The 25,520-nt window shown below is 41.6% G+C and overlaps 1 protein-coding gene and 1 long non-coding RNA gene across 3 annotated transcripts; one reads left to right on the plus strand and one right to left on the minus strand.

The window, feature by feature from the left end:
• The first annotated feature begins 4 nt into the window (after window positions 1–4).
• LOC135991181 (uncharacterized) lies at window positions 5–19,649 on the plus strand. Its single transcript, XR_010606494.1, has 3 exons — window positions 5–170; window positions 13,693–13,810; window positions 15,773–19,649. It is a non-coding gene; the product is annotated as an uncharacterized LOC135991181 (long non-coding RNA).
• On the minus strand, window positions 7,267–23,873 carry MYOZ1 (myozenin 1). 2 transcript variants are annotated; one of them, XM_065639500.1, is made up of 6 exons: window positions 23,669–23,871; window positions 21,375–21,476; window positions 19,831–20,009; window positions 11,104–11,338; window positions 8,668–8,827; window positions 7,267–7,834 (listed from the first exon to the last, which is right to left on the minus strand). In XM_065639500.1, the coding sequence occupies exons 2-6, from the start codon at window positions 21,448–21,450 to the stop codon at window positions 7,603–7,605; spliced, it is 882 nt and encodes a 293-aa protein (XP_065495572.1). In that variant the 5' UTR covers window positions 21,451–21,476; window positions 23,669–23,871; the 3' UTR covers window positions 7,267–7,602. The 2 variants fall into 2 exon arrangements, with proteins under 2 accessions (XP_065495572.1, XP_065495574.1); XM_065639502.1 differs by lacking the exon at window positions 21,375–21,476 and having other exon boundaries at window positions 23,669–23,873.
• Between the last annotated feature and the right edge of the window lie 1,647 nt (window positions 23,874–25,520).

The following is a 25,520-nucleotide window of genomic DNA, read 5'->3' on the forward strand; positions in this document are numbered from 1 at the left end:
CGAGAGGGCGGAAGGAATCGGGAGCAGTGGCGGCGGGTTCCCGCCGGTCGTTCCTTCGCCCCCTGTTTCTCATTCCCTCAGCCCCCGGCAGCGCTCCCCCGGCTCGGGGCGGGCCGGAGGGCAGGCAGCCTAACCTGGTGTCCCGTCCCAGCAGGAGCGAGAGGTCTCCGGTGAGTTTAGCTAACTACAAAGTGTGTGCCGTTGGAGCTGTGGGGTGTGACTGCAGCCAGAGCTCCAACGCGTTCCCGTCCCGCCAAAGTTCGCTTGCAGTTCATGTGAGGGCTGGGTTTCCTCACAGGTTAGAGCCACAATGTCGTATGTTCAACACCATCTGTCCAAGTACTTCAGGCTGAATTAGACCATCTCAGGATCTGGGAAAATTTGAATAAGATCTTTTACAAATTTGTATTCTCATTTGCTGAACGCTAGATGATGTTTAAAATTAATAAGCTTGCATTCCCCGAATTGCGTCAGCTGTACGTTGCAGGATGTGACTTTCCTGTCAATGGTGCAGACTGCTGGTAATAATATTAACTCTGGCATAGCAGCATTTTTGGTGATATCCAAGAAACACATTTCAAGCCCACTGAAATGAATGGAGCCTTTCCTGTGAATTCAGAATAACGCGTGTGGAGTCTGAAGATCACTCGAGGGTCGCCATTTCCATGAGCGGTGTCTCAGTGCTAGCACACTGGATTAACAATGTAATTAATTACTCCGACTGAAACACGAAGACTTGAGGGCTAATACACTTTCTTTTCTGTCCTGTATTTCAGTGTTCCTGACATGTAAGAGATATGTCTTTTGTAACAATCCTTAGAGGAATGCCAACAGCTCTGTACGTTGTGGAGGAAGTTCTTTTTATACAGTTGTTGAGTTGCATTTTTACATATAAGAAGTGAGTTGATGCATAATGTTATGTATCTAAAAGATGTATTTCTATATGCCGGAATTACCAGCTTCTGATAATAAGGTACACCATCATTGGCCTACCAGATGCATAGAGTATGCCTGGAGGACTGGGACTACCTTTTGTTCTGTGCAGAACAAATACTTAAAGCATACTGTTTGTATACATGGCATTTCTAACACTACGAAAATGATAGCAAAAAAAAAAAAAGTTTGTACATTTGGAAGAATGGTTGTTTACTTGTTGTGACTTCCCATCCTATTTCAGTCTTTTGCTTTGGAATTCGAGCCAATCATCCTGGTAGAGAGAGTAAATGAGGAAGGCCTCCAGCTTCTCTTAGGGACCAAAGATAATTAAGAGAAACATTTAGAGATGTAGATATAATGAAGCCCTGAATCCATGCTAGCCTCAGGCCCATTAAACTATGGCTGTTTTTATTATAGAATATGGAAGTAATTACTCATCTGAGCCAGGCACTCTGGAGTTTGACTAAAGCACTTTTCAGTGTAATTGAATTTGTATAGCCTCTGTGAGCAGGAGCAGTCCTGTGTGATAAGGCCCATAGATTGTCCTTAGGCTGGCCAGCAGAAAGTTTCTAATTTGTTTATTCCTCCTTCCAGGGGCCGCTTTGTTTTCCCGGTAGTGAATGATGTATATTGAGATCGTTGCTTAAGGCAGGAATTTCCCCCAGTAAGAAGGGGAAGTCTGCAGAGTCCTTATTTACCCTTCTGTGTAGAGGGATGGTTTGGAGCACGAGCAAAGCATTGCTTAGTAGGTAGCCTTCTCCACTGCTGTTCGTGCCCTCCTTGTATGGGTTTTTCTCCCCAGCTGCAAATGCAGGGACTTGAAATAAAACAGTGGTGCTGCCCTTGGATCACGTCTGAGCCTGGGAAGAGTTGAGACCTTTGTCAGCCTTTTGTAGTATGGTTGTGTCTTCCTTGTCCAAATTTCCCCAAAATAAGTGTTCCCAGTAATCCTTGTTAGAAGAACGAAGAAGAATAACTATTTTGGTTTGACACTAGAAGAAGATCTTATAGCCATAAATTAATTCTGCCTTCTTTATGCATTTATTTGTTCACTGTGGATTCTTGAAAGGCAAGGTTTGTTGTAACTCTGGCCAGAGCTATACCTATAACTTCTTCCTAGTTTTTAAAGGGTGGTGGTCCTTGTCTGCAAATTTATTTGTGTCAGTTCTCCCTGACAGTACATCAGATGGAATTTTCTTTAAATGAAAAAATACTTCTAAAATTAAAACTCTTTGAACAAAACATTTTGTGTTTTTTATTTTTAATCAAAGAGTTAAAAAAAAAAGGGCTTGCAGGTTTTCTTCCAAAAAGTTGGAAAATATGCATTAACAGTTTTTCTAGAAATGATGTTTCTAAAAAGATTAACTGAAAATTAAAGGAAGAGTTTATATTGCAAATTTGTTTATTAAGCTGACTAGAGTTCAGGTTGTGTTTAAAAGCATTACTTTAGAGTGGTTTATGCAGTTCTCTTCCCCTTACTGCATGTGTTAATTAACACAATATATGTCTGAGCAAGTAGTTGCACTCGTTAAAGCACCATGTAAGCTGTACTGCAAGCAAAAGATGATCATCAGAGAGAAGATGACACTTACTGTGTCTTAAATAAATAGAGAGCAAGAGGTACAGCATAAAGGCACTGCTAATTAATTACATTAGCTGAAGAGACTTTTACTAGTACGTATATGATGCCGTGAAAATAATTAATAGTATCTCAAATCCCTCATACTCAGCAGTTCACAGAAGTTGTAGGGTTCCACAAAATGTGTGCAATCTTGCTTCTGCATGTGTCTGCAAATTCTACTTTATTATCTGTGGTCCTGGTCAGGCACGTCTCCAAGAAGACAGAATAGGCAGCTTGTTTAAACTAGTTTGTAACCTGCAATTTAAGGATTTGGGCATAGATGAGATTGCATATAAATGTATGAATGTGCTGTGAGGCAGCAGGCTGGCTTGCAAACTTCTCTAGTACTCATTCATGAGAAATTAGCATATGTGCTGCTGCTGGGCAGCTGTGGACCACGTGAGTTGCCAGAGAAGTGCTACCAGCAGCTTGTTGTGCCAAAGGGCAGTCCTTCGGAAGTGGGGTGTTTGCCAAATGATCGCATCTGTGGAAGAGAACATGCACTTGCAGACAAGCTAAGCAGGTAACAAAGTCAGTGCAGTGAATGTTCAAGCCACAAGTCAGCGCTTCCCATGGGGGGACAGCCACACACAGACCTCTCTGCTCCGTAACAGAACCATCATGTTCAGGCTCTTGGCTGTCTGGTGCGTGCCATCTTGTATAAGAGAAGTGAGTACATTTTATATATTCACAGTATGATTTAAAAAAAAAAAAGTCAAACAAGACAAAGCGCACATTCTCCTAACAGCCTGAAACTGTTCCAAATTTTATTTCAGAGAGTCGCTAAGCCTACTGACAAAGCCATCTCCTCTAAGTGCTCTGTCAATAACAACATCGAATGTAATTCCCAGATGTTAGTCGTACGAATTATATCATCATCATCACTAATGGCAAGCTGCTCACATGAGAGAGACAATTATGAGATGCAAACGCTTTGATTAGGGAATACATTGCAGTCAAAGAGAAGATTTTCTGCACAACACAGAGAAGCAAACCGACTGTGCTACTACCTGCCGAATATTTATGCTATGAGCTATAACTTCAAGCAAGATTTTAAAACATATGAGTCCATATTTATGGATAGTATTGTTGAGATTTTGTTAAACACCTTTCTTTCACATTAACACATGGGCACTATTTTTTGTGCACTTTCAGTATGGCTTGGATTCTTTATCATATAAGTCAACTTACATGAGAGAAACATTTCAAAGCTTGGAAACAGTAAAATAATATTCCTTAAAATAACACTGTAATTTACTAAAAATATAACTTTTTTTTTCTGAATGAAAGATCTGAATATCGCAAAATTTCTATCCAGTCTCTTTTTCATGGGCCAGCCGCTCTTTATTAAATGGATTTTTGGCTGCTGTTCCATGGAGTATAAGCTTAATATCCAGTACATCCTCAATGAGGAAACGGTAGCCTGCCTTTACAAAAGGTTGGGCTCAATAATTTGTTAGTTCTTCTTTATCTCTAACTACGATGATCCTGCTTAAAAGCAGATGACTGAGGTTCCATTCTGTAGCTCCTAGTATGTGGGGGAAATCCTCTGTAATTAAATCTTATAAAATCCTCTTATTCCCAATATAAATAATTCTCTGACATAGGCAATTCCCCTGAGTCTACATCATAGCCCAAGGAAAACAAAGAGCAGGAGCAGTTACTTACTTCTTCTTAAATATTTGATAATTTTGGACAAGCTTCTGCCCTGATTATAGTAGCTGCAAGCCTCACTGAAATTAATTATTTTTGAGACAGAATTTGGATTACTGATTTTTCTTACTTCTAACATTACTTTGAATAATGACTAAACTAGCATGTCTCTTAAGCTATGTAAACAGCAAGATAATAGTTGTCTGAATTGTTCTGCAACATGTAGTGTTCTATTTCTCATTTCGTACTGGAAACGAAGGCACATAAATCCTGCTTGACAGGATGTGAGCTTGAAAGTGTACTCGCAAAAGTAGACCTATATGCCTCATTAAGCAAATTTATGAAAACTGAAGTATCCTCTTAGCTTACACATGCATTATAGCAAGATTATTAATAATTTGCAATGATACAATACTGATTCCAAGAACAGTGCAACTTTTTATCCCAATTTGGGGTTTTGGGTTAGTGGAGCACACAGACAAAAACTCTTGTCCAACAGTAAACCAGCGAGAGCTTTGGGTGAATACTCAGTGCTCTGACCTGCTTGCTGGGTTCTGCTGCCTGCCTTGTGTGCAGGAAATTGGAAACTGCACCACCAGAGAGCACTCTGCTATTTTTGCACAGTATTTCTTACGTTTCCCTGCGCGTTTAAGGACCTATTTTCTTTAGTGGTTTGGTTTGGTTTTTACCATGCTCCAGTAGAACTCAAATGATTGTTGTGATTATACCGGGATTCCCAAACATTTTGGTATCATTGCCCTGCATGCACCAACAGCCCTTAGTTGCCCTGACCAGCCTCACCTGGGACACTCACCCCAGTTATGGCTCAGAAACCCCATTTAAGCTCAGTCCTGAGCCTGGGGCTCTTGTCTGAGCTATACTGCAGAGGTGCTGGCCTGTGCTCTTTTCTTCTGGGCGGACCTGAGACCTGTGCTGTAGCTAGCCCATCTCCTAGATGGACTTTGTCCCCACAGTGTAGCTTGTGTCCAGCCCTATCTCCTTGTGCTCCTGACCAGAGACCCTGGATGGCCGCCATGCCTGATTTGTCCCATTGCCATGTCTGGGATGATTGATGGACCCAGTCAGCAGCATTCAGCTCTGCTGCCACACTCAGATGTGGTGGGCTTGTGTGCCAGTCAAGGAGGACACTGCCTGTGCTGGGCTTGCCTGGGGCTCCTTGGAGCAGCCAGCCCCCTCAGCACCTCAACAGGTCTGAGTGGCCCATGATCTGGAACACCTGCTACTGAAAATAGACCATGACATCCAGGTACCAAACTGTCTTGTTCCTGGTGCTCCTGAAAAGCATCATGCATTTCACTTGGAAAAAAAAAAAAAAAGAAATTCTGTATTGCAAGAGTCTAAAATACCTTTGAGAAAAGGGGGAGCAATAAATGGCATATTTGGTGGGAAAATATTTTACTTAGTGTCACCTAGTTTTTTTCTGGAATTTCCTCTATATTTCTGAACTTCTGACATTCTCTTTGTAGCCTGGATTCTTGTACTATAGTTAGAATACTTTTCAAACTGGAAAATAAATCCCTCCCCCTTAAATGCAACACAATGGAAAAATCTAAGTTGATTAAAAATGTTGGAAAACCTACAGCAACCTTATCTGCAGGCAGAGATCCAATACAGAATAAACTAACAGTTTAGTAGAATGTGAGAGTTTCACATTTAAATGTCTTTCACCAGTGAAATTTGCATGTATTTATGCAGGCATCAAAAAAGGAAATCAACATGGGAAATGTCTTTTCAGCTAATTCCTCATCTGTTTTATCCAAATAAGCAAAACAAGGTTTTTTTTTTTTCCTGAGGATTTGTTTTCAACTCAAACGTCAAATACTTTGTAGGAACATGTCAAAAAGACAACCTTTTCATTTTTGTTGAAATGTTCTTCAGAAAATCAAATTACCACCTTCATGTTTTTAAGTTTAGTCACAAACTGAGTTATAGATACTTCTTAGCCATTTAATAGGACACGAAATAAATGTTCTTTAACCATTTCAGCAGAAAGGTTAGGAAAATACTCACTCTGCAGCTTGGTAGTATTAGCACAATTTTTAAGAGATCTCAGGGTAGCCCTGGCAGTAGCCTTTTAGAGGAGTGTAATAAAGCCAACCTCATAACTATCCAAACAGAATGAAAATCAAATATATGGCTGCAGGGATTACTAGACAAGGAGGAAAAACTCCTAAATAAAATCACTTAAATGAAAGCCGTCCCTGTAATTAAGCTGTTTAGCCCTGTTTATAAGACAAAATGTTGATCTAAAGGAGGCACCAGGACAGAGAATTCCAAATCAGTCTCTGTGCAGGCTGAGCTTGGGTATGGTAGTGAAATGGTAGTCTTGTATGTTATGTGTCAGAGTGCAAATATTAACGAAACAGAAGGTATTTAATGTAGAAAAATAAAGTTCTTTATTTATTTTCCACAGTGCCCACCTTTTTTCCTATATGTGTGGCATTGATAAAACTGTTACAAGAAATGGAATAAGCTTTAGTGCTGTGGATTTGAATAAGTAATGCACTGTGGTGGGTGTCAAATTATTTCTGTTGTAATTAAAGTTTTTTCTTTGTTGCTCTGTAACGATGGGCAAGTCATCTCACTTGGGTGTGCCTCTGTTCCTTCTTCCTGACCTATTGCCTTCTTAGTCCCTCTGTGTGAAAAGAAAAAAAAAAAAACCAAAACCACAAACCAAAACAAACCGAAAAACCTACTTAAGGTATCACCTGTTTTATATTCTGGAGAACTGAGGAGTCTTAGGTGACAGTGAAATACTTTAATCTGTCTGTTACACTGACAGGCTGACTTGCTGTTTTATCTCTGATGATGTTATGATAACCTGTATCGTTTCCTCTCAAAGTCATCGTTCTTCGCCATCAGTTTTGCAGTATTTATCTAAACCACCTTGATGTGTATCTGTCTTATGACCATCCCCATCAGCCCTTGATCTTTCTTCCCATTCTAACAGTCTAGTTGTGAGATGATTGAAACTTTTGTTATTGCTGATCCCCAAACTGATTCAGCAGCATTTTTAAAAGAGAAAACACAAAGGCTCTTTTTCCTCTTTATGTTTTAATACTTGTTAATATATGACAAAACAGACTTATTATGGAGCAGACAGGCAGCATTTAGCATTGCTAAACAGAAAAACACTTCCTAGTTTTGCCCTTTTATGCCCTGGTGAATAAAATTCTCCTTTCTTTCAAACTGTTTCTGATATGGATTAAGACCACAGTGAAGATAAGTTTAGAACCTGCAAGGAACGTATACTGGGCTAAGAGCAAAAGAAAGGAAGGGCTGACAGAACTAGAGTTGCACTTTTCAGCTCTTTACTGTCAACTTGCAAATAGAAAGGGCTGAGAAAAAAGGAAGGCCTTGGCAATGGGGAGTTACAGCTCTTCTGTTTCACCACTCCTTGGCACATTGATCTCAGTATGGTACTCGGAGGAGTCTCCTGAAGGCATCCAAGGTATTGGGGTTCTGTTGAAGGAGGGTCTGTTGCTGAAATTTTGATTATATATCATGAGAGATTCCGGAAGCAAAGGGCAAATATCAAACTGAGGCACTTTGAAGGTCATCCGTTTGGCTGCTTTCTCATAACCCCCGTAAGGCATGGCAGTCCTGGCACAGGGGAATACATGGAGTTAGCAAACAGGTAAACAACAGGATTTGGAAAACAAATAAACTTATCAAGATTGTAAATTTTACCACTGTTGCAGTTGACTGGCCAACAAATCCTTCCCAAGAATATATACATATCCATTGCCTACGTACTAAGAAAGATTTAAAAACAAGCCCACCCCTCTGCTCCTGTGCACTTCCTTCTCCACTATTGCATCAATCTCCATCAAAACACACACCTTTCACACCTGTTGGTACCCTAAACATGTAGGAGGCAGAGCCTGTGTTATTGCAGAAATGAGTGGGATTTGGGTTTGTCCTGGGTTCCGATGTCCTGAGGATATGGAAGTGGGTGGCAAAATTACATAGAGAGGTTAACAGAAAATTGTTGCTGTCCTAGAAATAATTGTAAAAATTTCAGTTCTTATCAGAAGCAACAAGAAGATTCTGATTCTTATCTGAAGTATTGTGAATTACATGGCTTCTGATTGTAAGTATTTTTCCTGAACTCTTGAACTTTAAGTGGCCGCAGTAATAAACAGTGGCAAACTAAATCTCCCTGGTCAAATGAGGCAAGAAAGAAAGGGAAAAAGGATTAAAGTCCTTTTATCCTGCAGCGTAGGTTTTCTGTCCATAAGCTGAATTAAAATCTCTAGCTCTTAATGTGTCTTCTCTTTGAAGGCCTCCAAACATTTCATCCACAGGAGGCTGTGCAAAGCAAAATGACATGCAACTAAAATTTATTTACACTGCATAAGACAGGAGGGCTATGGCCAGGTTTATTGTCTTCTCTCATGCTGAATAAACTGAATTGAATATCCAAGAAGACTTACCTGTTAAAAGACTTGTAATGGGGGAAATCAGCTTTGGGACTATATGACAGTAAGTCAATGGTGAACTGACTTTTGTCCTCAGGGCTGATACCCATTGCTCGTTCCCAAGGGGAGATGTAAGTTTTAAATATAGTGACTTTTTTGCCTCCTGACTTCCCATCTGTAAACAGAGGAAAGTAAAACACTCTAGTTAGATGACACTTACTCTGAATACATTGTCTTTCTGTATTCCGCTATTGAAGTTTAGGCACCAGCTTTGTTTCCAGATTCTGTAACTGCTAGCTCAAGTCTGAGATTTTATGGTTAGATTTCTCCTAAAAAAGACTGTCCTACTCCACTTGCATCCTTATCCCCAAAAGCAGGTGTACGACAGTCTAAAAGCTACTTATTCAGGAATTTGCCTTAGAGCATATATTTGAGAACTAATTCTACATTGTTCTCTTTGGTTGCTCAGATAGAAACCTCTTACCCCAAGAACCAATGTCCTTATCCCATCATCTCTCTCACTGTCTCAAGGAAAGCTTTATACAAGGCAAAATGCCTGACTGTAACTCCAAAGCTAGGTTCAAACTTCAAAGCTGGCTCTAACTGACTAAAAACCTTTAACCATCATATTTTAGGGTCTTGGCAACTCACAACCATCTTTACTAATGTCCTCCTCAGTAGTCTATTCTTGAATGTTGTCAAATTACCGTCTCCCTTGTCTCAGTATTTTTATAAGTTGGCATTTTCTTTGTGATTACATAAACAGATGTTTATATTTCCCCCCTCCTGAGCCAGGATGTCAGAGACAAATCTGGTTCAAACACCCCAGGATGGCTAAAAGCAGTTTGAAAATATGATGGAGTATCTCTCTGGAAGTTAAGATCTTGTCAAGAACAGACCTGCACTTTGCTTTAAGTCAGATACTTGATGGCCAGAAATTTTAGGTTAGCTTCTGGCTGCTCCATTAAGCAGATGAGCAAATGAGCTTAGACAAGGGTTTTTTCAGTGTGCCTTTTTAAAAAATTTTTTCTCTTTTTTTTTCCCCGGTTATGTATGATACCACTTTGCTAATAAGAGCATTGGTTGTGTATCAATATGTAGCACACTTACGAGATTCTTGTCCTTCAGAAACCTTAAAACTCCTGAGCAATCACTTTTGCTTAGGTTGATTAGGGCAGATGGGAATAATAGGTTAATGGAGTTAGACATTCTGATGCTTTCATGGTGCTACAGTTTGTGTAGAAAACATAAGTCCTTATGAAGTAAGTGGCAAAGAATGAACACTGTTATCTGAAACGTTCTTCTTTATCACACCGTCTTTCTTTGTGTTGCTTATTTTCTTCAAACCATACCAAATCCTATGCTTTCCTGGTTTCAGAGAATTTCAGACATGTACAAGAATCTCGTTTTCATTAAAAAACTAAAAAAACTAAAAGCAACTACCCCCCTCTTGCTGTGTGAAGGACTTAAACTAAGTAGTTTAGAAGTAAATTGATTGCTGAGGTTGAAAAATAAAAGCTGTTGGGATCCACCTCTGCAGTAAAAGCTGTGGGATGATGTTAATCCTCTTCCTCCCTGCACACAGAAATAGGATAACAATGGAGAAAAATCTCCTATAGGAAGACAGAGAGTCTAAACAGATTTCTTTTTCACAGGGGTGCTCGGAAATCTAAAAGCTGATTTTGATATAAAATGCACATTCCTCCAGAATGAAAATGAAAAACCTTGGATTTTACAAGTCACTCATTTGGTCATTTATGACAGTAGTTCCTGGTTCCCAGGCAAATTTGCTTTTTGTTGTAAAATCCCATAGGGACTGCTAAAATAACAATTTCACCTGCTGATTTGCATACAAAGGATTCGGTTCTGGAGGTTTCTGGCCAAACTAAGCAGAGGATAAAATTAAGCAAGGACCAAATTCAACAAAAAATACTTTTACTTGTAAAGATATTACTTCAGTAGACCAGTGGTGATTACCAGATATTGCTGTTCCTTTCTGAAGGTTATCCAAAAAATCCTGTTCATTTAGGTGGAAACTTTGATTGGAAATCAGGGCTAATATACTCGAGACTGATGTGTCAGGTCAGGCTACTCATCTAAAGAGCTAAAACTAGTATCTCCAATAGCAGCCAGTGTGCAACCCTTGAAGGAAAGGGGATGCCATACTGGCATGCTGCTGCATCAGCCTTAGGAGCTCAGTAGTTAAGTTTCCCATCATTTCTTTGGTCCAGCCAAGGCAGGTATTCCTGCTTCTTGTCTATGATTGAGCAACACAGAAGCATGCAAAGAGAACTATCATGCTAAAGGCAGTTCAACTTTTCTAGAATTTGCAGTGGAACTTAGTTTGGAAGAATTAATGTCGTATTCAGATTAATTTACTTGTCCCTAAGAGTAAGGTTGGCATGAGCTCTGATGGCTTTCGCTGTTTCTTCTTCCTGCAGAGATACTTGCCTTTACCAGTACCATCGCCTCCTTCTCCACCACTTCCAGCCGATTCCCCTGCATGCTCCCCTTCGCTGTCACCAGGGCCTCCTTTACTCCCAGGCCTGGGAGGACCAGCGGGATGCTGCTGCTTAGTGGAGCCATGCTGCCCAGCTGTCACTCCTCCTACCATCCGCCCGTGGGCATAGCCATGAGCATCCTCCCCATAATGCCCTCCTGGTGGGATGAACTTCTGAAAGTGATCCTAGGGCAGGAGAAAAGAGAGTAGGAATCCCTGTTACAGAACATGGTCCATTCACATTTGAAGGGTTGGGTCCCAGAACGTCAACTCCCGAGTCCGCATGATCTGACCCGTTTTGTGTCTCAGTTACAAAACCAGTGGCAGAACTTCAAGTTATCCTCTGTATTCAGTACAGGAGCAGTTGTAGAACAGCAGCAAGGGCAATGGAAGCACCTTTTAATGGAAACCTCATTTTGTTTGATCAGGGTGTGGAGAGGGGGTTCTGTGTATTGTCCCCAGCAGTGATCAGTATGAAATACAGGTGTGAGGGAAAGGAAATAGGAAATACAGGTTTTGCCAGAGCAGGTAAAGGTCCAGACAGATGCATTGGCCGACCTGTGGGAAAGCAAGCTGGACGAGAAAAACGAAGTGTTTTCCTGTCAAGGTGAAGATAGCCCAGCAAGGTCAGCTTGATTACAGTGTGTGAAACAAGCATTTCAGGGCACCAGAACAACGGGGTACTTGTCACAACATAAAAGCCCGTATGTCTGTTTTCCATATGTATGAAGGTCTGCATGGGGAGGGGTATTTGCACATTGAGAAAGGCTGAAGAAATAGCAACCCAGGAAAACATGAAAGACTACCTGGAGACCACAAGAGGAAAATAACAAAAAAGGAAGGGTTCTGTTTATAGCAATATATGCATTAACGGACCAAATCTAACCAGCAATAAGGCAAGAAAGCAAGCGGTATCCACCAGCAAAATCAAGTTGGCCTTATTGTCTAGGCCATCCACTCTACAGGCTAGAAGGCACAATCCCTGCAGTACATCGTGAGAGAGCAAATGGTCCATGCAGGATTTATAGACCCTGTGGTGCCAGCACAAGGTCCTGTCTTTGCACACAGCAATTTTAATAAATACTTGTGTGAAACAGAAACTGATATAATATGCTTGGAAAAATGTTTTATATATTGGTCATGAGATCAAAGCTTGACTCCTGTCAAATATAGAAAGTATCTGTTGTGTATTACAGCCCACACAGCTCTATAATACAAGTAACCTGGGTTATGTATCACAAATGGGCTTTCCTGTTAGATGAGGGGATTGCCTATAAATGCACAAAGATCTAACAAATACAGCTGAAGCTGAATGAATCTGTGGCTCCTCATGCTGCAATTCTGCTTCTGTAAATTCATCTCAGGCAGTTAAAGAGAGACAGGAGTTCCAACCTCAAAGCTGGCTCTCGAAGGGTTAAGGCTTTCTCAGGGCTCTTACACCTAGAACAGTTTAGCAAAAAGCAGCTTTCCAGGCTGTAAACAGACTTCCAAGGCCAGCTGTTCGGTCAGCTAAAAATAGATGAGAAGTGAAAACCCCACAAGGCTCAAGGCAGAATTATCTAACCCTCTGCTCCCTGTGTCTCCAGCAACAGTGTCCAGGGTTTCACAGCAGGTCACCAGGCTGCAACCCAGGCAGGCAGCCAGCTGCATGCTGAAGTGACAGAGCTGGTGCCCCCGGGGCCTTGGGGGACTGTCTGTCCTCCTAGCTGTACGGAATTCCCTTTTTAGGAGCAGAGGAGATAATGTTCCTCTGAATGTCAGGAAGCACTGAGAAGCGAGAGGATTGTGAGCATTAAGCTGTACACAGGAGCTAGCAGGGCAATCTGTTCAATTATGCATGGGAGCTATGTCGCTGTAAAAAGGCAAACTAAAAAAAAGGGGGTTTGAGGGCTAGGAGTCAGAATGAGCTTATTCTCAGAATATTAATATACATGAAAGGTTAATGCTTCAGCTGATTTGCTCAGTAATTTGAAAACACGATTTGTATCTGTTTTCCTTCAAGTTTCATCCACGCTGTGTGCCCTTTCTCAGAATTAAATGCTTATTTCTCTTTTCCTCTGGTTACTTACATGCACTCTCCTGTTAAAAAAAAAAAAAAAATAAGGTCACCGAACATCAGCATAACATGAGCTACAGTAAAAAGAGCTGGTTTGATTTTGTGCATAGCAGTATTTGATGTGACCAGGAAGAAGTATCACTGTCAGCTGGTGTTATTTTAAAGTGCAGTGTTATCACTAAGCAGGAGTGAAGTTTCTTTGAAACACAAGGTCTGCCTCAGGAAGGTCACAGTTAAATCTTATTTAGTTGCAAATGAAATTAGTTTGATTGGTCTCAGGCTAATTCATAATTCTTCATGGAGCTGCTGGGAAACCATCCTACATTCAGCAGACATCTCCATTCAGATGGGAAAGACCCCTTTTCCATGCAATAACCCAGTCTGCTCACCTGCTAGAATAAAAATATAATTTAGTTCTGGCCATCACAATAGATTGTCTTAGTTCAAATTTATAGCAGAATCTTTTTTTTTCTTCCTATAACAGGAGGCAAAGACAAATTTTTGAAATCTTGAACTTCGGTGGATTCAAACAAGCTCATTCCAAGAGAGCAGAGCTCAGGAACAGCAGCTTCAAGCAGGAGTCTTGAGGTAGTCAAAGCTGGGTGAGTGCAGCCTTGTCTCTGGTACTTACAGCATGCCTCTGCTTGGGGTGTTCAGAATGAAATATTACTTACACTTGAGGGGAATGCATGTCTTGGGCCATTGCTAACAGGATGTGGAGCTTTTACATATAAGCATATTCACATCACAAAAACAGCCTCTCACTTGGGTGTGATTAATCCTGTTGGTGGAAGTCCCAGGAGAGAAGCCCAGGAGTGTCAGTCCAGAAGGATGAGAACCTTCTCTTGGCTCTGGGGCAGATCACACAAAATCTCTGTAATAGGGTCTGCCTGTCTGTGCTATACTGGAGTTAGTGGATGTTATCCATCCCTGGGCATCCCTAAATCCACTCTAACAAGAGAACAACTGTGACAGGTTCATGTGATGTGTAGTCCCCTGGGTTGGCTAAACAAATGGGGCTCATGTTTTTGAAGACCTTTAGTGCTAGCAAGACCCTGATCCTGCAGGCTGAGTGCCTAGAATGGATGAATTCTGAATTCTCTAGGGCTACTGCATGTGTCTCATGAAAAATAGATGATGAAAGATGATCCAACTAATGGAGCTGAGGTCTCAAAGTATCTCGAGGCCCTGACGTCACTGCAGGCCGTCCTCAGGAGGAGACACCGTGTGCTTCCCATCAGCTCCTTGCTGTGCCCTAAAGAGGATGATTGAGGACACCAAATGTGTTTCTATTTCCACCTCACTGATAAAGAGCTTCCCAAAGGTTTGATGCCTATGTGGTTACTAACACTTCTGAAGTTACTGTGACTACGTCCTGGCAGCTATTGAAATGCTCCTTAATGGTGGGATGGGAGATTTAAAATTCAGACACTTGGAAAGTCTCATAGACTGCCTGCTGTTTTTATCCAAGTGTGTGCCTTGGTCCTTAATTTGGAGTTGTATAGCCTTAAACCTATGATTCACTTATAAAAAAAAGAATGAAAATAAAAAGTAACCTCAGCTGTTAAAGTATCTTAAGCTATTTTTTTAAAAATATGCTTCCCCAAGAGGCACAGTTCAGTGGGTTCAGCTCCTGCTTTCTATTTCCAGGTCCACTTCTGACTTGCTGTTTAATCTTAGGGAAACTATTTTTCACCTCTATGCCTGAATTTACCCACCTAAACAGTGGGAAATTTTATTCAATACTACCCAAAGTTATTTATATCTTCTTTGTATATTTTATATAATTTTTGCCGCATTTTGTTTTGGATGAAAGAAACTGAGTTTCAGAATTTTGGTCCAAAGTTTTCTCACAGTGCTCCAACAAACTGCTGTGGAAAATAAAAGGATCTTCCTCTCTGTCATTTTACTGTTTCCACACCAGTCACTTCTTGAGTAAGAAGGCATCAGACTTCATGTTCACTCTTACACAGCTTTGGGTATAGTTGGGACCTCTAGGTCTTCTGCACCAATACAAGTCCAGCACAGCAAGGCTCATTTTGTTCGAAAAGTTACATCTCAGCTAGCTCACTCCACTTAGGTCATAACCTGAGACTCATATCTCAGCTTGCGGTTATTCTGTTACGTTTGTTCAAGAGGTTTAATACTCCCTGCAGAACAGACTTCCTAGAAAGAATGCTCTCCCTAACACTTTTACTTTAACCCTACCTCTGGAGATCTTGACTGGCATTCTTCTGAGTACATTAAGGGGCAAACAGAGCCATCAGTGCACACTTGTGCATTAAACCAAGTAGCTGCATGGTAACATCTTTGTTCCTCTGTCCTTATGCTTTCCTTTACACACTGTATCATGTCTGGCTATTTAGCATGGAAGATCTCTGAGGCATGTTGGTTGTGTACTTCTGTCTGCACCACTTTTGGTGTTGTAACATAGCCACTTCCATTTTCTTCATGCCACATCTGCTTAATCCTCTGGGTTCTTGTTCAGCAGTAAAAAGAATACAGGTAACTCCAGCATTATACAGAACAGTAATCCAATTCTTTAACCCTTTTTCACTTCCTAGGTTTTGTTTCACATTTAGTGACCTCTTGACCTGAAGTCCATTGAAATCACTTGCCAACACAGGTTCAGCTTTTTTTCACACAAGCATTGCCAAGATGTGGAAACTGCATTTATTTTAACTGGTGGGTGAGTCTGGGCAAGTACTAAGGTGTGGTTTTTTGTTTGTGGGTCTGGGGTTGGTTGATGTACTACAGCTGATAATCGTCTACTCAGATATTGGTTATTCCACCTTCCTAATAGTTTTAATTTAAGATCCGGTAGGTAAAGCAGAAAGAAGGCGGAGCGGGGGGAAGAGGCAAATCAAGTCTCTCTCCTGCATGTAACCCAAATCAGGCCACAGGTTTTGACTAGCAGAAAGACTATTTGTAAGGATATTCACTGGAAGAAAACAGCAACATTCAGAAAGCATAACTATGGATTTGTTTTCAGTTCCCACTTAGTAATAGCAGGAAGGTCTTACACAGAAGTTCCCAAAGCAGCAGTGGGCACTGAGAGGAGTTAAATCAATAATGAGTGGGACTGGAAGGCTAAGAAACATAGTTTCACATTATCTTGATCTGTTTGAGAGCAAACAAATTTAGCATTATGAAGTGATGAAAAGGTCTGTGAACTGCTGATATAATTGCCAAGCAGCAAAGTGGGATTTAGGAGACCCAGAGACAAGACTGAGACCCTCTCTATGATTTTGGATGACTCATTAATCGACCCCATGGTGCAGTTTCACCTTTAAAAAATAAATGTAGTAATTTCCTTCATGCTATAGTTGGTCAGATTCTAGAGTAATAGAGCACATAGCAAGATAGGACGTCATCGTGGTCTTTAGTCAGTAATAATTGCATCTTGCAGCTCCACAGTGAGGTTCATAATATCCCCTGAGACATGGAGAGAACCACAATGCCTGCAACAGGGTGGCAAAGCCTGGGGTGAGCAGAAGAATCCTTCTGATTTACTAAGCAGGGCTCAGCAGAGCCCAGCTTCTCCAGCACAGCACCAAACGGAGGACGTCACATGAACGCTCCCTGTTTGGCAGGATATCAGTGTGCTAAAAGTGTCAAACTCAGCCCTCCCTAAAAACGTCCCCTTGTACTGTATATTTGCAAGAGAAGAGGGTCACAGTATTGAAAATAGCGATACAGTAGGGAGTGCCTTTCCTCATGCTCATGTTGAGAATGGTCAGTCCTTCTGACTGTGGGTTTAGTTACCATTTTCTTTTAACTGGATGAGTAGAGCCACAGCAGTGACAGACTGGTGGGTTCTCACTTTCGCATGGAGCTGTCTGATGTTTATGCACTCACAATATATGTGTTTTCTCCTCTACAAGTAAGGAGAGTGATCTGATTGTCCGATGTGGTTTTTTGGGTGGAGGAGAAGGAGGAGGAGAGAAGCAGGAGAGTGGATCGATGACACGTGACTGCTGAGATCTTCTCCCTTGGAGGAAGGTTTATGGCTACAGCACAGGCTATTCTGGGACCCCTTATATGATTTGGATTTATTTTTAATAACCTTTCTCTTTATGTGTTTTCATGTTACATTACCTTGCTGTTAAACTTTTTTTGGGGAAAGAAATAATCTGTACTCCATCTCAGACCTTTCCTGCTCTGTTTTGCTAAGTGTGTCCTGAGAATATTCTAAGACAGTTAAGAAATCTATGATGTAAAAGCGGAAAACACATAACCAGCTTTAAATCCCTTCAAGGTCCCACAGCATTAAAGGCACAAGGACTTCTTTGGAATGGGGAGCAAAGGGCATGAAAATTAACTGGGAGAGGGAAGAAACTGGAAGTAGCAGGAATTCTTTACACTGCAATTATCTTCCTCCCACAGTTCCCTTTTGTTTAAGCCTTCTTTTCTGAATCTACCTTTGATCAGAGCCAGGAGCAAGAAAGGAAAGGAACAGAAAACCAATCAAATATTACAATCAAAAGGGCTTTTTGGTGAAAGTTATTTGTTGCTAATATCATGCACCATCCTGATGGTTTGGGAGATAACAGTGAGGCCCCAGATTTGTTGCCTTTACCTGCTCAAGAGGAACCAAGGCACCAACTCCTGCTGGCTGTGGTGATGAGAACAGTTATCCACAGAGGCTGCGGGTGCAGCCTGGCAGAGTCCTTGCACAGAGCACACAGGGCAGCCAGTAAATGGGAAAAATTATGTTTGTGATCCTGCTAAGCTGGCCCTGAGCGAGGGCTGTAGGGTGGACAAGTCTTCCTGCACTGACCAGTGGAGATTTATTACCTGAATGATGAATGTGGAGGAAAGATAGCCCTGAAGGTGAATCATGGAGGATTTTAAAGCAGAGTACCAGCTGCTGTTGGGAGACCATGCCATTGTTTTCACATAGCAAAGCCATAAAGAAAATTCTAAGCTTGTTAGGGTCTTGTCTAACTCCCAAATACTCCACAGCACAGTATCTTACAGTCTTGCTCAAAATGCAGGGGAGCAGAAGTGTTCCTACAGAACAGAGGGAGAGATTCACTACAGAAAGGGTATAGAGTGAATGTCAAGCATGGATGAATAAACAAAGTGGGAAAAAGTGCTAACAAAAAGGAAGCGATTGTAATCAGCCTTTGTAATGTCAGTCTTGGAGGGACACTGTGCATCTCCAGTTTTGAGTCAGTTTGTCACAACTCATTCACTTTGTGTTTCTCTGATTGGACCCCTTAAGTGACACTCTCAAGTTTGTGAAAGTTTGAACTTCAGCCTTTTTATTCTCTCACCTTATTATTTTCTCACTCCTCACTGCAGCAGATTCTGACATGTGAACCTGGCCCTCATATGTTTTAGGAGCTCTGAGATTGCTGAGTATTTATAAAAACAGCTTCCATTTCTCTGGGATTTTCATCTGAAGAGTCCAAAGTTCAACACACCATTCATTCTTGCATCTTTCCTAGGAGATAGCTCACTGAAGAGATGAACTACTAAAGTGCAAAGAGATGAGGAAACTGCCCAAAGTCTAACAGCATTGGATATGCTTGCTATATCTCTGGTCTGTCATCCCTGATCTGTTATCTGACCTACTGTTGTAATTTCAAGTACTATTTTTTTCAGGCATCTTTCCACATCCTGCTTCCCAAATTGTCATTTTTTAGAAGTGAACTACAAAGATTTACTTATTGCTGCTTTTGAAAACATTAGAGGGCTAAAAAATAGCGTGTTTTTGTTTGGCAGAATGTTTTCTTCAGCTTGACTTTTACTATTTTGGTTGAGTTTCCTTGGACGCCATAAAGGGATAAAATGACACATAATAAATTTTAAAGAACATCAGAAAAGGAGATGCTGCATCAAAATGCGTATGAACCTGAAATATTTTCTTTTTGTTCTATTGAACTGCTGACAATCATGTGAAAGGAGACTTTCATTTGTAAAAGCTTAAGTATCTTCAAAAGACTTTACACTAGGAACTAGCTGTAGAGAGAATCACGAAGTTTAAATAACAGTACTAATTCATGGGAAAGGGAAAAAAAGAACATCTGGATTTATACACCATATCTAATAGGAAAGTACTTTAAAATAAACCACACATAGCTTCTAGCAAATAAATTGAAAACATTGCATTGTTAGGTTAGAGGTTTCTGTCTGAATTTTCATTTATGGAACTTCTTGCATAAATGAGCAGAGGACTCTGCCTAGCAGGAAGCATAAAAGTGTATCTGAGGCTAAAAATAGAACTGCACCTACTAGAGCTGAAGTCAGACCTGGATGGATCATTCCCTCTTGCAAAGAAGAAGTGGAAAGGGTACAAAACCAGCTAGTCCTGCCCTGTGCAACCCTGAACACCTGCCGAACATGAAGTCTTCCCTCATCACTTAGTGCTGAATTTTCACACGCTTCTGCATGTGCAATGCTAAATATTTATCAAAGTGATCTAATGCTGCTGCCAAAAGGAAATAAAACTTGTGTGTTTATATAATTTTGGCTTTTTCCTGCACTTCTTTGCAAGTTGATTCCACTCTTTCCCTCCCAGTCTATGCACATACAGACAGAGGAAAGCTTGGGCACCCTCCATTCCTGTTTCCCCTGGGTATGTGGAGCAACGTTTTAGTTTTAATCTCCAACCTACCACAGAATTGTCGGTGAAGGCATCAGGGTTATTCTCATAAATGAACTTCTCCACCCTCAGCTGGCGTAACTTGAACATCTTGGATCCTTTGTTAGTGAGGAGAGAAAGCTCTTCCAGCATCACATCTCTGGGGATGCTGATCTTCTTCCCCAGGTTCAGCTTGGACTCTTGTGGCATGGCTACAAAACATATGAAATGGGACGCTTTAGAAAGTGCTCTGTCCAGGTCTCTTGTCCATTTCTTTCCAGAATCAGTAGTGACTTCAAAGCAGCCAAATTCTCTTCTAAATTAAGTTTTTTGGAAATAACCTATGCACCAAATTTTTACATTGATGACCCTTCGGATTTAGATGCATGGAATTTACTCTGGATTGTAATCAAGGCAAATCTGCTCAGAGAGTGTTTTCAGGAGAATTTTTAAAGGGAAAAGTAGTTCTCTTCAAGTCTTAATACACTGGTTATTAATAAGACCTTTTCCATTTAATTTGGTACCACCAGTTCCTCATCAAAGCGATAGATTCAAACATTTGCAATGTAAAAATCTTGCAGAAATGCAGTTAAAGCTTTTCATTCAGAAACAAGAAACCTTTCCTAGGCTTTCCTTTTTTCTCTAATAAGCAAGTTTAGGACCACTTATCCACCTCTACATTTACAACAGAGAATGAATCTCCATCCTTAAAATAGTATAAAATGGGTATAAACCAATTCATTTCATTAGACATTCTCTGAAGAAATGATTATTTTTTAGCAAACCAGTTTTATATAGCACTATTTCAGAGCACACGAGGAAATGCCCCCTTACTGAAAAGTGGATTTTTACTTACTTGTTTACTTGAATAAAGGATTAGGAACAAACAGAAAAATATGTACCTGTATCCTAGCAAAGAAGTTTCTACAGCCCTTTTTGGGGACTGAAGAAAGGGACAGCACTGAATTATTACTTTTCAAAACCTCTAAAAACCTTCCCCATGCTGTCAAAAGTAAAGAGAAGATAAGGATATCACAGTTAATTAAAACTCACCCTACCCAATACACAGGTATTCTGTAGAAAGAAAAACATCCCAGGTTATATTATTCCTGCAGCATTACTCCCTCTCAGAGACTTTGATTTTTTCAGCTAATGAGTCCTGGAATCAAAGGAATTCTCTCACATAGAGGAAAAACAAATTAGAGACAAAGGTTATAAGAGAGAGAACAACACAGAATATAACAAGGCACTGCTATATTGATACCCATAAAAGATCATGTTCTCTTTCTGTTCACACTGATGTGCAGCCAAATTAATGCTGCAGAAGAATATGGGTTTACAAAGTGCAATCTAGGTCTATATTTGACCTGAATGTGTGTGCAATGCTTTTGTACAATAAATTAGAAAATGTGAAGTGGTTGAAGGCTGAGCTTTAGTAATATTTGTAGCTCTGCCTCCTGGTGTGTTCACTGCACGTCTGCTCTGGGAGTTCAGTCACACAGGGTGTGAAGTTTTAAAGGCTGAAATTCAGGTAGAAATCCAAACAATTCTCAGGTGTGCAGTTTTGCATATCTTACCTTCGTGTGTCAGCTTCCCAATGAGTTTAGTGGACTTTTTCCTTTTAACAGGAGCAGGAGTCCCTGCAAGGGGCATTCCCACAAAGAGTTCTCTGCTTTGCTCTAAACACACAAGGAAATGGAGAATGAAACACTGCAAAGGTATTTCTTGCCTCCCTTTTAGTTGCCATCTACAGTTAAGAGATACACAGCCTTCATTTCACACACAGGTTCTTTTCCATCCCTTTCACATGAAGGAGCTAGTACATCATATCATCCCATACAGAATATGATCAACAGGCCATTATGGTGTTTGTTCTCTGGAGACTTGGCATTATGACTCAAAATGTGGCAGCAGATCACAGCAGAAGCATTGCCAAGGTGCCATATAGCGCTGTCATCCAAAATAGGCATTTTAATTGCAACATGGCAGCCTCCCAGCACCCACGTGTGCCACAGTGGTGCTCTGTTATTACCTTGTGCTGCAGTAACAGGATGTCAGTTTGAAAATCTGTTCTACCTTCCGTATTATAATACCATGCAGTTATCATTAGATAGTTATATATATTTCTGTTTATAGATTTTAGGTCTGTCCATGAGTTATTTGGGAGCATTTTGAATAATGTGCAAGTTTCGTTTGGATATTTGGTAGTCCTATTAGAATTAGAATAGGTATTCAGAAAACCAGTGGACTACAAGTTCGGGGGCAGGGCGGGGGGGGGAACCAACAACAAAAAAACCCCAGCAAAACAAACAAAATACAAAAACCCCCCAAATCCTGAGTAATTCTGTCTTTGATGACTCCTACTGTTTTGTTACAGAAGGGCTGGAGGAAGAATGCACAGGCAAACTTGTTAAAGGAAAAGTTGTTCACCCAAGTTGTTTGAAGTCACTTGCACCTGTATCTTATGTATTGCTCTTATCACATAGCATTTTGAAGGGGGAGGAGGAGAAGAGGGAGATTTCGTCTGGTACAGTGTTCCCCATCTCTGTCCTCAGATGGGGTGAGAGATCTGTACTGCAAAGTCAGGGAAAATTAGGAGAAATCTCAGCAATTCCACTTCAGGCAGCTTCTCAGAGTCCTTCTTGGGGGTTATCACACATAATGTAAGTAGGGCAATTATCTTGCCTTTGCCTCAGCACTGCCCATGCCCAAACAAAAGCATATAGAAGGACAGATCCTCACCTGAATACAATGCCATACAAATACAAATGAGCAAAGACCCATTTGCTTCAGCAATAGCAGACAATAACTAACCATCTCTGTCCTTGTGCTTCTTTGCAGTTTAGTTGCTTAGAATTGCAGAACTGAAGACGTTGAACTGTGAGTTATATTTTAGAACTAGCAAGCAAGCAGCTGGCTCTAGGAGTTTGTACACTGCCCTTATTGTGATCAAGGCATTTTAATCTCTTATGTTTATTGCAGTTTCATTCCACCATTGCTACTTCTGCAACAGGTTTTTCCTGGGATGAGGTAATGATAACTGCTAAAAGCCCAGCCAGAGTAAACCAGCTCCAATCTTGTTGTCAGATACTCTCTTGGATGAGTTTTTCTTTCAGATTTCCAAGCTTTTCTTTTTACTGAGATGCTGCCCATGTAGTTCACATCATAAAAGAGCCCATCCTGGTGTATTCCCAGAGCAAGCATGAGCAGGTGCAGCCATAAAGCACGCGCTGCACATTCTCCTTGAGCAGCCAGACATCTGCTTGGCTATATAAAAGAAGCAGGCCCTGCTTGACAGGGAAGGGGCAATGCTGCCAGCAGCAGGGGGGTGGGAGGTTATGGCCCAGCTGATGGGTCGTAAGACTGGTAAAACAGGGGGAAATCATCTGTATACCCCAAACGTGGACTCCCTGGGTCAAGGCAGAACGGGCTGGCTCTGGTGGGGAACCATGCTCCTCTAGCACACTCATTCCCAAGAAGCAGCGAGAGCAAGTCTGTCTCATTCTGCTGTGCTCGTTTACTAACTGGGGAGTGGAAAACCTGCTGCATGCAATGCGTCCAGCATAAGGAAAAGGGCAGCAGTCTTTCAGTATGGACAGGGTCCAAGAGCTACACTGGGACTGCTGCCCTTTCAACCACCCTGCTGCAGAGAGGTTGCTGGAGCCCCGGCCCCATCCTCCCCACTATCCCAGACATAAATCCAGGGCCACTATTATCCTTTTCTCCCCTGAACTCTATCCATTGCTGCAATTCCTCTCTTTTTCTGCATCAGTCTTTGCAGCAGTCATTTCTTTGGTTTTGCTGCAAACCAAACCAGTCTTCACCCTCTCCAGCACTTGCTCCAAACTATTTTGCTGCCCAGTCAACTCACCTCAGGCTTGCAGTGCCAGGCTCAGACCAGCTCACACGCCTGCCCCAGACCTCGGCAGTGGGCTCCTTCCTCCCAGCCCGTCTCTGGGCGCTGCTGGGGAGGCTTGTCCAGCAGCCCCGCTCACCCAGGGTGCCTGGGCGCAGACAAGCTCTGCCCAGCACAAAGTGCTGATGCGAAGTGCTGTGAATTTGACTCCCGAAGGCTGCTCACACAGGCATCCTGCAGTTATTAATAGCCAACAGCCCAGAGGACAGAGTCTCAGATAGCACCACCACCAGCCCCAAGGAGAGGGAAAAGGAAAAGGTTGCCCCTCCAGCCTCCTGCAGTCACTGCCTCAGTTCCCAGCAAGAGCAGGCACTCCATACGTGCCTCACTTCAAATCAACATGCCATTCCCCTTCCTCCTCCTATCCTGCTTGTCAGTAATGCCTCAAAAGCTCTCTTGGGTCTTGCTCTGTTTTATACTCTCCTTCTGCCCCCTCCTCACTCCATCATTCAACCCGGTGTCCTCTAGGCTCTCATACATACTTCCTAAAATGCCAGGCATTTAAATAATACATCAGAAAGCACAGAAGAAAAATAATTGTATGCATGAAGCAAGAAGTAGTAGGAAAACCAGAAAGTCTAGAAAGCTTTTTACAGAGTTCTAGGAAATAGCTGTGTAGTGCGTATGGGAAACCCAGCAGAATCAAATAGCAAGGAAACTAATATCCTGTTTCATGACAGAAATAGGGTTGATTGCCTGCATTTGGTGTGGCTTTGTACATGCAAATGACTCCCCTTCTTTAGTTCCTGTTCATTATGAGGCGAGTCTCTCTGTTTTTTCCCTCATACCCAGTTGGGTCCTGGTTCTAGGATGAAGGGAACACATCTAATTTTACTGGATTGCTCAAGATGCATGTATCTTTCAGCTTCTATGTAAAGCGGAAATCCTACAGAAAACTGTCTTCCTAATTCACGTTGGATCAAAATCAAGTTGTCCACTGAATAAACCTAGAGTGTACTGGGAAAAAAATCCCCCAAATCCAGCTGTAATTGTAGTAGAAAATCACCTGCACAGAGAATTTCAAGCAAAGTTGATATAAGGGAACATCAGGAGGCAGTCACTTTGCCTTTTTCCTAGATTTTGCAGTTAGTTTTGCCTGCACCAAATACGTATAAAACTTCCCAGTGTGATAAGTGGGTTGAAAGCACAAAGCATTAACCCCCAGTACTGTTTGGAAGATCCTGTATAAAAGTGCTGTAACATACTTATGGGCAATAATCAGCCTTTATACGCTGCTTGGAGTCAGGGCACGTATGGCAACCTCCTGGCCTAAAGTTTCCCATTTTCCTCTCACTTGCATCCATATAAGCATTATCCATACCTCATGTTGTGATTTAGTACAGCTCTTATTCTCCTTCATTTGTATCTACTGCAACACGGTGTTGTAAGCTTTCCACTATCAAAAGAGTGCTCCGTCCTTCACTAAGCCCGGCAGATACACCAGAATGATCCGTGGGGGCCAGACGGCCTAAATCCTGCTGCCACACTCCCATGCTGGTGATCTGGAGTTAAGTCCCCAGAGCTGTGCCAGTGTAAAACAGGTGTAGGGGATAGCACAACCAAACTGTAAACACCCACTGCCTGCTCCAGGCACCATCATCGAGCTTCATGCCTGGTGAAGGAATTTACATCTGCACAAAGCTGGAGGGTGTCAAATACTACTGCGACAACTGACCGTCCCTCCACACTTCACACCCACTCCGCACAAGTGCAGGTGGCCACCGAAGAGGTCCTTGGTGTTGGCCAAGCCCTGCTCACTGCAGGTTGTACAGAGATGAGTATTTTTTCACTACATTTATTTCTCTTG

Source organism: Caloenas nicobarica, chromosome 7, assembly GCF_036013445.1.
Source record: "Caloenas nicobarica isolate bCalNic1 chromosome 7, bCalNic1.hap1, whole genome shotgun sequence".
Taxonomy (NCBI): domain Eukaryota; kingdom Metazoa; phylum Chordata; class Aves; order Columbiformes; family Columbidae; genus Caloenas; species Caloenas nicobarica.